A 13,985-nucleotide genomic window follows, 5' to 3' on the forward strand; every position below is an offset into this window, starting at 1 on the left:
TGTAGTTCCCCCTTTTACCGCCCAGTCTGGAGTTCGGGTTGAGACAGCTCAGATCGGTTCAGCCCTGGGATTTTTTGAGCTGTTCTTGACTGCGGAGCTCTTGGACTTAGTCGTGGCCGAAACAAACCGGTATGCCACACAATTTATAACCGCCAACCCGGGAAGCTTTTATGCCCAGCCTTTCCGGTGGAAACCAGTCCAAGTTTCCGAAATTAAAACTTTTCTGGGCCTTCTCCTCAACATGGGTCAACTAAAAAGCATGAATTGCGGTCATATTGGTCCACGAACCCAATTCATCACATGCTCATGTTCTCTGCTGCTATGTCCAGGACACGATTTGAGACCATCCTGCGTTTCCTGCACTTTAGCAACAACACCACCTCCCGTCCCAGAGGCCACCCTGCTTTTGACCGGCTCCACAAAATTCGGCCCCTCATAGACCATTTCAACCAGAAATTTGCAGATTTGTATACCCCAGAGCAAAACATCTGCATAGACGAGTCCCTAATACATTTTACCGGGCGCCTTGGCTTCAAACAATACATCCCAAGCAAGCGCGCCCGGTATGGGGTCAAATTGAATAAGCTCTATGAAAGGGCCACAGGCTATACCCACAAATTTCGTGTCTATGAGGGAAAAGATCAGACCCTGGAGCCAGTCGGTTGCCCTGACTACCTGGGGAGCAGTGGGAAGACAGTCTGGGACTTGGTGTCACCCTTATTCGGCAAGGGGTACCATATTTATGTGGACAATTTCTACACAAGTGTGGCCCTCTTTAGGCATTTGTTTCTAGAACAGATTGGCGCCTGTGGCACCGCGCGAACTAGTCGCGCGGGCTTCCCCCAACGGCCCGTTACCACTCGTCTTGCAAGGGGGAGAGGGCTGCCTTGTGTAACGAAGAACTGCTCGGGGTGAAATGGAGAGACAAGTGTGACGTTTACATGCTCTCCTCCATTCACTCAGACACGACAATCCAAATTGAGCGAGCAACCCGTGTCATTGAAAAGCCCCTCTCAGTCCACGACTATAACCTTCACATTGGAGGGGTGGACTTCAATGACCAGATGTTGTCTCCGTATTTAGTGTCCCGCAGAACCAGACGCTGGTATAAGAAGGTGTCTGTATATTTGATTCAATTGGCTCTGTATAATAGTTTTGTTCTCTACAGTAAGGCTGGGAGAACAGGATCCTTCCTCAAATTTCAGGAAGAGATCATCGAGAACCTCCTGTACCCAGGAGGTTCCGTGGCCCCATCCACCAGTGTAGTTAGCCGTCTACACGAGCGACATTTCCCCAATGTCGTTGCCGGTACCTCAACCCAACCGTCACCCCGAAAAAGATGTCGTATCTGTAGCAGGAGTGGAATAAGGCGTGACACCCGCTATTTCTGTCCTGACTGTCCTGACCACCCTGCCCTAAGCTTAGGGGAGTGTTTCCGGAAGTACCACACACAGGTACACCTAGCATAGGGATCACATCTCACCAGGACAGGCACACAGGGCTATTAGGGCCCATTCACATACAGCTGCTGCAAACCTCTCCTTTCACCTGGGACAAAGTGCATAACACACTTCGCCACATCTTTGGACGATTTGCGCTTTGCACATTGACCAATGGGGAAGGAGAGGTTTGTTTTATAAAGGTAAAAAAAAAAAAAAAAAAAAACATCAGTAAGCAAAAAAAAGGTTAATGTTTAGTTCAAAAAGTTAAAGTTTATATGTTCTGTTCCAAAGGTAATAAAATTATTGCGTTGCGGCCTGGTTTTTTCTTTTTTTACCTTCCAGGTGGACCAACTGATCGACTGCAGCACTGATGTGCATTCTGACAGAAGCATTGCGCTGCTGTCAGATTACACGCAAGTCGGTGTATGCGGCGTTGCAAGACGAGATTTCTCCTCTGCAGTAAAAGATACGTTTGCCAAGGCATACGAGCTGAGGAGGAGGCGGCGTTCTTAAGCTTTGGCAAACACTTTGTATATGAAAAAAATATATAAAATCCCGGCAATGATTTATTCATCCACATCGATTGATGTGAATGGAGAAATCTGGTTTGCCAGGGCATACGAGCTAAGTAGGCCCTCCTTTTTTTTTTGGGCAGAGATTTTTTCATACACATTGATCGATGCGAATGAAGAAATCTGTGCCGTTCATTTTTTTTCTTTCAGCCCAGAGGCTGAACGGGAAAAAAAAATCTCATTACCTGTATGCTCAATATAAGGAGAATAGCAGAAACTCCTAATGCTGGTCATATATGTAATGATTGCGGAGACCCTCAAATGCCAGGGCAGTACAAACACCCCACAACTGACCCCATTTTGGAAAGAAGACACCCCAAGGTATTCGCTGAGGGGCATATTGAGTCCATGAAAGATTTAAATTTTTGTCCCAAGTAAGGCTACTTTCACACTAGCGTTCGATCGGATCCGTTCTGAACGGATCCGATCGTAATAATGCAGACGGAGGCTCCGTTCAGAACGGATCCGTCTGCATTATATTAGCTAAAAAAAGCTAAGTGTGAAAATAGCCTCGGACGGATCCGTCCAGACTTTCAATGTAAAGTCAATGGGGGACGGATCCGCTTGAAGATTGAGCCACATTGTGGCATCTTCAAACGGATCCGTCCCCATTGACTTACATTGTAAGTCTGGACGGATCCGCACGGATCCGCACGCCTCCGCACGGCCAGGCGGACACCCGAACGCTGCAAGCAGCGTTCAGCTGTCCGCCTGTCCGTGCGGAGGCGAGCGGAGCGGAGGCTGAACGCCGCCAGACTGATGCAGTCTGAGCGGATCCGCTCCATTCAGACTGCATCAGGGCTGGACGGCTGCGTTCGGGTCCGCTCGTGAGCTCCTTCAAACGGAGCTCACGAGCGGACCAGCGAACGCTAGTGTGAAAGGAGCCTTAGCGGAAAGTGAGACTTTGTGAGAAAAAACAAAAAAAATAAATCTATTTCCGCTAACTTATGCCCAAAAAAAAAATTCTATGAACTCGCCAGGCCCCTCATTGAATACCTTGGGGTGTCTTCTTTCCAAAGTGGGGTCACATGTGGGGTATTTATACTGCCCTGGCTTTTTAGGGGCCCTAAAGTGTGAGAAGAAGTCTGGGATCCAAATGTCTAAAAATGCCCTCCTAAAAGGAATTTGGTCACCTTTGCGCATCTAGGCTGCAAAAAAGTGTCACACATGTGGTATCGCCGTACTCAGGAGAAGTTGGGGAATGTGTTTTGGGGTGTCATTTTACATATACCCTTGCTGGGTGAGATAAATATCTTGGTCAAATGCCAACTTTGTATAAAAAAAATGGGAAAAGTTGTCTTTTGCCAAGATATTTCTCTCACCCAGCATGGGTATATGTAAAATGACACCCCAAAACACATTCCCCAACTTCTCCTGAGTACGGCGATACCACATGTGTGACACTTTATTGCAGCCTAGGTGGGCAAAGGGGCACACATTCCAAAGAGCACCTTTCGGATTTCACCGGTCATTTTTTACAGATTTTGATTGCAAACTACTTCTCACACATATGGGCCCCTAAATTGCCAGGGCAGTATAACTACGCCACAAGTGACCCCATTTTGGAAAGAATACACCCCAAGGTATTCCGTGAGGAGCATGCTGAGTTCCTAGAATTTTGTTTTTTTGTCGCAAGTTAGTGGAATATAAGACTTTGTAAGGAAAAAATGAATAAATCATCATTTTCCGCTAACTTGTGATAAAAAATTCTAGGAACTCGCCATGCCCCTCACGGAATATCTTGGGGTGTATTCTTTCCAAAATGGGGTCACTTGTGGCGTAGTTATACTGCCCTGGCATTTTAGGGGCCCATATGTGTGAGAAGTACTTTGCAATCAAAATGTGTAAAAAATGGCCTGCGAAATCCGAAAGTTGCTCTTTGGAATGTGGGCCCCTTTGCCCACCTTGGCTGCAAAAAAGTGTCACACATGGTATTGCCGTACTCAGGAGAAGTTGGGGAATGTGTTTTGGGGTGTCATTTTACATATACCCATGCTGGGTGAGATAAATATCTTGGTCAAATGCCAACTTTGTATAAAAAAAATTTAAAAGTTGTCTTTTGCCAAGATATTTCTCTCACCCAGCATGGGTATATGTAAAATGACACCCCAAAACACATTCCCCAACTTCTCCTGAGTACGGCGATACCAGATGTGTGACACTTTTTTGCAGCCTAGGTGGGCAAAGGGACCCACATTCCAAAGTGCACCTTTCGGATTTCACCGGTCATTTTTTACAGATTTTGATTGCAAACTACTTCTCACACATATGGGCCCCTAAAATGCCAGGGCAGTATAACTACGCCGCAAGTGACCCCATTTTGGAAAGAAGACACCCAAGGTATTTTGTGATGGGCATAGTGAGTTCATGGAAGTTTTAATTTTTTTGTCACAAGTTAGTGGAATATGAGACTTTGTAAGGAAAAAAAATCAGAAAAAAAATCAGAAAAAATATCATAATTTTCCGCTAACTTGTGACAAAAAATAAAAAGTTCTATGAACTCACTATGCCCATCAGCGAATACCTTAGGGTGTCTACTTTCCTAAATGGGGTCATTTGTGGGGGTTTTCTACTGTCTGGGCATTGTAGAACCTCAGGAAACATGACAGGTGCTCAGAAAGTCAGAGCTGCTTCAAAAAGCGGAAATTCACATTTTTGTACCATAGTTTGTAAACGCTATAACTTTTACCCAAACCATTTTTATTTGCCCATTTTTTTTTTTATCAAGGACATGTAGAACAATAAATTTAGCGAAAAATTTATATATGGATGTCTTTTTTTTGCAAAATTTTACAGCTGAAAGTGAAAAATGTCATTTTTTTGCAAAAAAATCATTAAATTTTGATTAATAACAAAAAAAGTAAAAATGTCAGCAGCAATGAAATACCACCTAATGAAAGCTCTATTAGTGAGAAGAAAAAGAGGCAAAATTCATTTGGGTGGTAAGTTGCATGACCGAGCAATAAACTGTGAAAGTAGTGTAGTGCAGAAGTGTAAAAGGTGGCCTGGTCATTAAGGGGGTTTCAGCTAGCGGGGTTGAAGTGGTTAATTAGGACTGCACTGTTTAGTGTAGTGGGTCTGTACTGGTAATGGACATGCAGTATTGCAGGTGCTGCGTGGCTATTAACAATACAGACCGACTAATAGGAGCCTGCTGCTGCTCGTACAATCGCACAGTACTCGACCTCTGCGTGGTCGCGTTGCAGGCGTGACATGCCATCGCTGATACTCTAATACTGGCTAGTCCTGTGGTTTACTGGCCAGGTGGCAACCCTAGAACTCATGTGCCAAACCCATACATTTCTGAGCCTTTTACAAGATCAGGTCCTGTCTGGCCACAAGGTAAAGTTAAGCTAGAGGTTATGAATTGGGGTACCCTGGAGATCTGTCAGCTCTTATGGGAGTCTGGGGCTCTCTTGGACATTCTGGGAGAGATGACAAGTAAGTTATTTGCAGACATACACTTAAAGATATCCCAGCCCAAACTTCTACATAGATCCTTCCCTGATCTCAACGCTCCCTACTGAGCCATGTCCACCACATACCCTAACGTTGGTACTAATGGACCCCACTATCCCCACCAGCAGAAGCTCCCGGTGTCAGCAGCGCCCTGTGCTTACCATGCAGTTGTAGTGCGCCACTATCTTCCCATTCCGAGTTCTCTGCATCTCTCCTGTAATTTCATTCTCTTCTGACACTTTGCAGAAGGCGCAGATGTCTGGCGGGGACATGGCTGAGGAGTCCGGTGTGCAGCCGCTGCCTCTTCTCTCAGGTCTGGTAGAGGAGTCCTGGGTGCAGCCGCTGCCTCTTCTCTCAGGTCTAGTGGAGGAGTCCGGTGTGCAGCCGCTGCCTCTTCTCTCAGGTCTAGTGGAGGAGTCCGGTGTGCAGCCGCTGCCTCTTCTCTCAGGTCTAGTGGAGGAGTCCTCTGTGCAGCCGCAGCCTCTTCTCTCAGGTCTAGTAGAGGAGTCCTGTGTGCAGCCGCTGCCTCTTCTCTCAGGTCTAGTAGAGGAGTCCTGGGTGCAGCCGCTGCCTCCTGGATGCTGTTACTTTCGATTCTCCAAGATGCTGAAGGGTTTCCTTTCTCTCTATTTATTCTGTTGCGCAATGTTTTTATTCTAGCAACCAGCGCCTGAGGAAATGGAGGTCTGCCAGCTCATGTGTGCGGACTTGCCGTTTCGGAATTTGTTCTGTCTGCAGGTATGGAGTTGTTACAATGAGGTCCTCCCCCTGGAGTCAGAAATCTAGTCTGTTCACTATAAAGCAGGCTAGAATGGAGTTGTTAGAAGGAGGTCCTCCTGTTCTTCATGTTAGTTATTCAATTCTTTGCAGTCTTAATTCTGGAAACTGTTTTACTAGATTTATGAATTTCCTATATAATTTTTTCATATATATTTTTATTGATGCAATAGAAAAAATTCCACTCTGCTTGTTTTCACAAATACATAAAAATAGAACTAAGGGGTCATTTATTTTCAAATATATACGACCTTTTGGTGTATATTTGGTGCAGATTTTTTCGCAAAGGTGATTTGCGGCAAAATCTAAGACTTCTTCCCCTTTTAAGTCACTTACACCAGTTCTAAATAAGGAGGAATGGCGGGGAAGGGGTGGCCCGGCTCATTTATCATTTCCTACAATGATGTAATTCTAAGCCGAAATGATCAAATTCAGAGTTTTACAGTTATGTTCACACAGCACTGCCATTTTTAGTTAAAACTCTCATTAATGGCTGTGTGGTTTTGCCAATAAAACACCGCCAAAACACAGTGTCAATCAAAATGCCACTTCTAAAACCACGCCGACGGCATAAGCACACCCTTCATGCATTTTAATTTCACAGTTTTATCTGCCACAGCCGACTAGATTAAGGACTTTTCAGAGAGGACCAATATTAACTCAATACGCCACAGCAAATACAGGAGGACCTCCTTCTGCCCACTCCATTCTAGCCTGCTCTGTATAGAAAAGACTAGGTTGCTGACTCCAGGAGGAGGACCTTCTTCTAATATCTCTACAGCTTATATTACTGATAATAGAAGAGGACCTCCTTCTAACACCTCTACAGCTTATATTACTGTTAATAGAGGAGGACCTCCTTTTAACAACTCTGCAGTTTCTAGCAATGATAATAGAGGAGGACCTCCTTCTAACAACTCAATTCTAGCTGATTCTATAGTGAACAGGCTAGATTACTGACTCCAGGAGGAGGACCTCCTTCTAACACCTCTAAAGCATATCCTACTGACTCCAGGAGGAGGCCCTCCTCCTAACATTCCTATTCTACCATATTACTGGCTCCAGAAGGAGGACCTTATTTCACCCACTATTCTAATAAGGGTCCATGCACATAAACAGATGCCATCTGAGATATACAGTCCGTGAGCAGGGCATAGCTTCATAGTTTACTATAATGCAGTGCACGTCGGGCCACCCGCGGGACTACCTCCCAAACTCGTATTATCATGGGACATGATTGATGCCGCTCTGTGACATATGGCCTGCTCATGAACGCTATGTCTCGGAGGGCACACGTCTGTGTGCATGGGCCCTAACATGCAGTTGTTAGGAGGAGGTCCACACTCTGTAGTCAGTAATATATTAGAATGGAGTTGTTAGCAGGAGGTCCTTCTCTATTATCAGTAATATAAGCTGTAGAGTTGTTAGCAGGAGGTTCTTCTCTATTATCAGTAATATAAGCTGGAGAGGTGTTAGAAGGAGGTCCTCCTCCTGGAGTCAGTAATCTAGCCTGTTCACTATAGAATCAGCTAGAATGGAGTTGTTAGAAGGAGGCCCTCCTCTATTATCATTGCTAGAAGCTGCAGAGGTGTTAGAAGGAGGTCCTCCTCTATTATCATTGCTAGAAGCTGCAGAGGTGTTAGAAGGAGGTCCTCCTCCTGGAGTCAGTAATTTAGCCTGTTCACTATAGAATCAGCTAGATTGGAGTTGTTAGAAGGAGGTCCTCCTCTTTTATCATTGCTAGAAGCTGCAGAGGTGTTAGAAGGAGGTCCTCCTCTACTATCATTAATATAAGCTGGAGAGGTGTTAGAAGGAGGTCCTCCTCCTGGAGTCAGTAATCTAGCCTGTTCACTACAGAATCAGCTAGAATGGAGTTGTTAGATGGAGGTCCTCCTCTATTATCAGTAATATAAGCTGTAGAGGTGTTAGAACAGGCATCCTCCAACTGCGGCCCTCCAGCTGTTGTAAAACTACACCTCCCATAATGCCCTGCTGTAGGCTGATACCTGTAGGCTGTTCAGGCATGCTGGGAGTTGTAGTTTTGCAACAGCTGGAGGGCCGCAGTTGGAGGATGCCTGTGTTAGGAGGTCCTCCTCTATTATCAGTAATATAAGCTGTAGAGGTCAGAAGCCAGTAGTATAAGCTGTAGAGTTTTTAGAAAGAGTTCCTCCTCCTGAAGTTTCCTTGAGAATGTAAAGAATTTAATATCAAGAACAGGAGAACCCTGCCTCCTAACAACTCCATTCTAGCCTGCTTCATAGTTAGTGAGCAGACTAGATTTCTGACTCCGGGGGGGGGGGGGGGGTTTACGGAACCTCCTAAAAACTCCATTCTAGTCTCAGTATTCTAGCCTGTTCAGCGTGGAGCATGCTAGAATGTAGTTGTTAGCAGGAGGTCCCGTAACCCTCCCACCCCCCAAGGTCATAAATCTAGCCTGCTCAATAACTATAAAGCAGGCTAGAAAGGAGGAGTTGTTAGGAAGAGGTTCTCCTGTTCTTGATGTTATTAAATACCTTACATTCTCAATTAAGTAAATAGTTTTACTATTAAGAATTTACCTTTATTATTGTCTTGTATATTTTTTCTATGCAATCTGATGCAACTGAGTGTTTGATATCCGAAGCTTGTCTTCATGCTGCAGATATCAAAAACTGATTAAAAACCTTTCCATAGAAAAGAGCCTCATCCCCCACCATTTTCTTTGATTTCACATAAAATGTTATACGAATGTAGTGTGAGGCGGGTGTGCAATTGGCCTTCTCTACCACCTCACCCTCCTTTCCTGCCAATTTTCAGAGCTATGGTTACCATGTAGTGGGCAGAAGAATATGTAAGTGTTCTGTATGGGCCCTATTGCAATTTGATATATATATATTTTGGTGATGTGAACTTGGGGGTGTGTATCTCACTTGGTGGTTCAGTCTCACTGGGTGAGGTAGCTGAAATGCTGAAAAGTATTGCATCAGTAAGGCATAGCTTGCTGGAGATTGGTTAAATTTGTATGGGCTGGATTTCTTTGGACTGGGAGTCAGGTTGGTAGCGGGAGACTCTCAGTCCACACCCCTAATCCATTACAGGTTCCCTCACCCAGATGAGGCCCGCAGGTTTGGGGGGGACGGACGCTGTGACACCTGCAGTGGAAGGGTCCCTAGATCAGAGTTGGGAGGACTACTACCACAACCCCCCACCCCACCCTTCCCCAAGGTACTGAACAGGTACCTGGCCTGTAGTTTACAGGACTGTGAGGCTGAGAAAGCCATATGTGTTCACCCACTGTAAGGTAGGGGCATATGTTGTATAGGTAGTGCCTGGACGGGCAGGAGTTTATTTTGTACCGTTACGATCACATGGATATGCCGCAATAAAGCACAGTGAATTACTATGAATTAACACATGTGGAATTATATACATAACAAAAAAGTGTGAAACAACTGAAAATATGTCATATTCTAGGTTCTTCAAAGTAGCCACCTTTTGCTTTGATTACTGCTTTGCACACTCTTGGCATTCTCTTGATGAGCTTCAAGAGGTAGTCACCTGAAATGGTCTTCCAACAGTCTTGAAGGAGTTCCCAGAGATGCTTAGCACTTGTTGGCCCTTTTGCCTTCACTCTGCGGTCCAGCTCACCCCAAACCATCTCGATTGGGTTCAGGTCCGGTGACTGTGGAGGCCAGGTCATCTGGCGCAGCACCCCATCACTCTCCTTCATGGTCAAATAGCCCTTACATAGCCTGGAGGTGTGTTTGGGGTCATTGTCCTGTTGAAAAATAAATGATGGTCCAACTAAACGAAAACCGGATGGAATAGCATGTAGCTGCAAGATGCTGTGGTAGCCATGCTGGTTCAGTATGCCTTCAATTTTTGAATAAATCCCCAACAGTATCACCAGCAAAGCACCCCCACACCATCACACCTCCTCCTCCATGCTTCACGGTGGGAACCAGGCATGTAGAGTCCATCCGTTCACATTTTCTGCGTCACACAAAGACACGGTGGTTGGAACCAAAGCTCTCAAATTTGGACTCATCAGACCAAAGCACAGATTTCCACTGGTCTAATGTCCATTCCTTGTGTTCTTTAGCCCAAACAAGTCTCTTCTGCTTGTTGCCTGTCCTTAGCAGTGGTTTCTAAGCAGATATTCTACTATGAAGGCCTGATTCACACAGTCTCCTCTTAACAGTTGTTCTAGAGATGTGTCTGCTGCTAGAACTCTGTGTGGCATTGACCTGGTCTCTAATCTGAGCTGCTGTTAACCTGAGATTTCTGAGGCTGGTGACTCGGATGAACTTATCCTCCGCAGCAGAGGTGACTCTTGGTCTTCTTTTCCTGGGGCGGTCCGCATGTGAGCCAGTTTCTTTCTAGCGCTTGATGGTTTTTGTGACTGCACTTGGGGACACTTTCAAAGTTTTCCCAATTTTTCGGACTGACTGACCTTCATTTCTTAAAGTAATGATGGCCACTCATTTTTCTTTACTTAGCTGATTTTTTTCTTGCCATAATACCAATTCTAACAGTCTATTCAGCTGTGTATCCACCTGACTTCTCCACAACGCAACTGATGGTCCCAACCCCATTTATAAGACAGGAAATCCCACTTATTAAACCTGACAGGGAACACCTGTGAAGGGAAAACCATTTCAGGTGACTACCTCTTGAAGCTCATCAAGAGAATGCCAAGAGTGTGCAAAGCAGTAATCAAAGCAAAAGGTGGCTACTTTGAAGAACCTAGAATATGACATATTTTCAGTTGTTTCACACTTTTTTGTTATGTATATAATTCCACATGTGTTAATTCATAGTTTTGATGCCTTCAGTGTGAATCTACAATTTTCATAGTCATGAAAATAAAGAAAACTCTTTGAATGAGAAGGTGTGTCCAAACTTTTGGTCTGTACTGTGTGTATAAATATACACACACACATATGCACACAAAAATTAAAGTCACATACTTCCACATGTGTTAATTCATAGTTTTGATGCCTTCAGTGTGAATCTACAATTTTCATAGTCATGAAAATAAGAAAACTCTTTGAATGAGAAGGTGTGTCCAAACTTTTGGTCTGTACTGTGTGTATAAATATACACACACACATATGCACACAAAAATTAAAGTCACATACTTGATTTATTAAATATATGCTTTATTTAAAAACTTTTCAATAAATGCCATTTGTCCTGTGTGTGCATAGATATAACTGCAGGGTGTCTGTCATGCAAGAGACTGTATATCTGAGAACACTGCACCTTAGGCCTCCTGCACACGACCGTTGTGTGCACCCATGGCCGTTGGCCCGTGTAACGCGTTTTTCTGCGGTCCCATTGACTTTCAATGGGTCCGTTGAAAACTCGGCTACTGCACCGTTTTGTCACCCGCGCCCGTGACCCGTGTTTCCTTTCCATCAAAAAATATAACCTGTCCTATTTTTTTTCACGGCTAACGGGTCGCGGCCCCATTCAAGTGAATGGGGCCGTGAAAAACGCGGTTGCACACCCGTTTGACATCCGCGCCCGTTTTATTTCATCCTTATGGCATGGGCAAATTGTCTGGCCAAACTTGTGGCAATAAAATGGAAAAAATATATATACAGGAAGTTTAAGGTGATATGCTAATTTCTAGCCATCTGTGGTAAACAGCTTGTGAGTGGTGAGGCAGCCATTTCATCAGGTTATTTTCATCCACCATGCCGCGATGGAATGTAGAAAAACTAATAACCCTGGTCCAGGAGAGCTATGGGATACCCGTCAAAATTCCTATAGTGACCGAGTAAAAAAGGATGCTTGTGGCACAGAGCATGCGCAGAAGTGAATAGGCCAAAGCTGATAGCGGAGGCCGGGCCGAATTAGGTAAGTGATAGCAATGTAGTTGTGCTGTCCTTGCCCTCTGTGTGGCCCAAAGATGTAGTTTTAAATTCCCTGAGGTGACAATAGTGTTTTTTTGGTGGTCCAGCCTCCTTTTGCCTAAAGGCCTGTACATGGTTTTTTAAGGAGACGTCTATTTTTCCCCTTTATGAATTATTTACCTTACAATTGTCTATTATGTAATTTCTAAACAGTTAAACAAACCGAAACCCGCTGGGCGAGTTGCCGGGACCAATTCCGCCGGGAGATGACCAGCAAAGGCCGGAGTGGGGAGGGAACCTCCATGAAACGGGACTATATTTATACGGCCCAGTTACATTTTCTAAGGCCAGTAATGGAATTGAGGCCGTAAGTATTTTTCATGTATTTTTCAAAATGTTAAATATTTTCACACTTACGTTTGATTTTTGACGAGCTAAAGTGTCCAAGAAACTAATGGATACAGTTGTGTTGTTCTATTGAAGACCTATACTTTCTGTAGGGCAGCCATGTCATAACTGCCTACATCCAGCTCTTTACCAACTGAAACTCCCAGCATGATAGAATAGCTGTAAGCTAACCAGTCCTGCTTGGAGTTGTAGTTGGGCATCAGCTGGTGGGCAACAGTTTGTACATGCCTGGTGTTGGTTGGCTACATCAGTTTTGTGGTGGAGTCAAATGCCCCTGCTTATAAGCTTAATGATGAGACGACACGTGTAGTGTGCAGATGGCGCCTCCCCTCTCTGTTTTGTTCGTGTAGAAGCAATTTATTGACCCTCCTGGAACATAGATGTTTCCAATTGGAACAAGAAAAGAGAAGGGAGATGACACTTGCGCACTGCATGCATTATTTCCTCATACAGTAGATCATCGTGTTTGTCGGCTCCTAGTCACACACCAATATTTTAAAAAGCTTTCAGAAAGCCTCCCGTTTAACCCCTTCCCGACCTATGACGTGTATGTCACTAAGTGCGGCCAGCACTGTAACACGTGCTGCCCCTGCTATCACACGCCCCCTAGTGGCCTGAACGCTCAATGCCTTCCAATATGTTTCAGACCGCAGATCGTCCACTGTGGGGATGCGATCGGTGAACTGAAACCGCTGGAATTTGGGCAGCAGACAGGCTAGGAGGAAGCATGCGGACTACAGAAAACATACACTACGCAATATGTAGGTAGACTGCCACCATCCCTTGTAACAGGGCAAGGGAAACCCTTGACTAAACACGACAACTATCCGGGTAGCGACTCTTCAGAAACGGCTAGGATTCGTTCTGCGGTGCTCAGAGCAGGTATGAGGCTGAAGAAAATGACTTTAACGTCATTTATTATACATACAATACAAATGATTAACATATACAGAAATTATTAAAAATAACAATGATAGGGAAGGATAGTCCAGTGTAAAATAAAAAGGGAAAACAGATGAAAGGGAATACTTAGTTTCAGAAGAAGAATGTCCTTTGTGGAAAGTCCAAGAAAGTCTGTTTGTTCCAGAATAAAAAGTCCGGTAAATATGGCTGCCAGCCCACCTTGGTCCTCGTGGCTGGCTTCTTCAGATGATATTGCACAAGGGAGGACTCCCATTAGATTTCACTCATGGCCTTATGAAGGGTCCAGCTGTTAGGGCGGGATCTCAAGCTCAGCCCCTGGGCTGGGTGCTGTTATTCGGAGGGAAGTTCAAATCCCAAAAATATGACATTTTCATATCTCAGCACACGTCCGTCGCACACAACTAATAATGACAGATTTACAATCCTCTGAAAATATCGATCTCATTGACACTATACATGAGAACTATATCATATTCGGTTACTGAGATGTTTAATAACCTGGATGTGACTTATCCCAGCGGTATATGTTTTATATCAGAATACTCAGCGGATCCTGACCAACA

The 13,985-nt window shown here is 44.6% G+C and overlaps 1 protein-coding gene across 1 annotated transcript in view; it reads right to left on the reverse strand.

Annotated features, from left to right (window-relative positions):
• LOC122932489 overlaps positions 1-6,060 on the reverse strand; it is a 211,943-nt gene extending 205,883 nt beyond the window's left edge. Inside the window, exon 1 of the mRNA XM_044286923.1 lies at positions 5,635-6,060. Within this exon, the coding sequence (XP_044142858.1) occupies positions 5,635-5,745 (111 nt within the window). The 5' untranslated portion in view covers positions 5,746-6,060. The remainder of the gene's footprint in view (positions 1-5,634) is intronic.
• Positions 6,061-13,985: the final 7,925 nt, after the last annotated feature.

This window comes from Bufo gargarizans, chromosome 3, assembly GCF_014858855.1.
Source record: "Bufo gargarizans isolate SCDJY-AF-19 chromosome 3, ASM1485885v1, whole genome shotgun sequence".
In the NCBI taxonomy this organism is placed as follows: domain Eukaryota; kingdom Metazoa; phylum Chordata; class Amphibia; order Anura; family Bufonidae; genus Bufo; species Bufo gargarizans.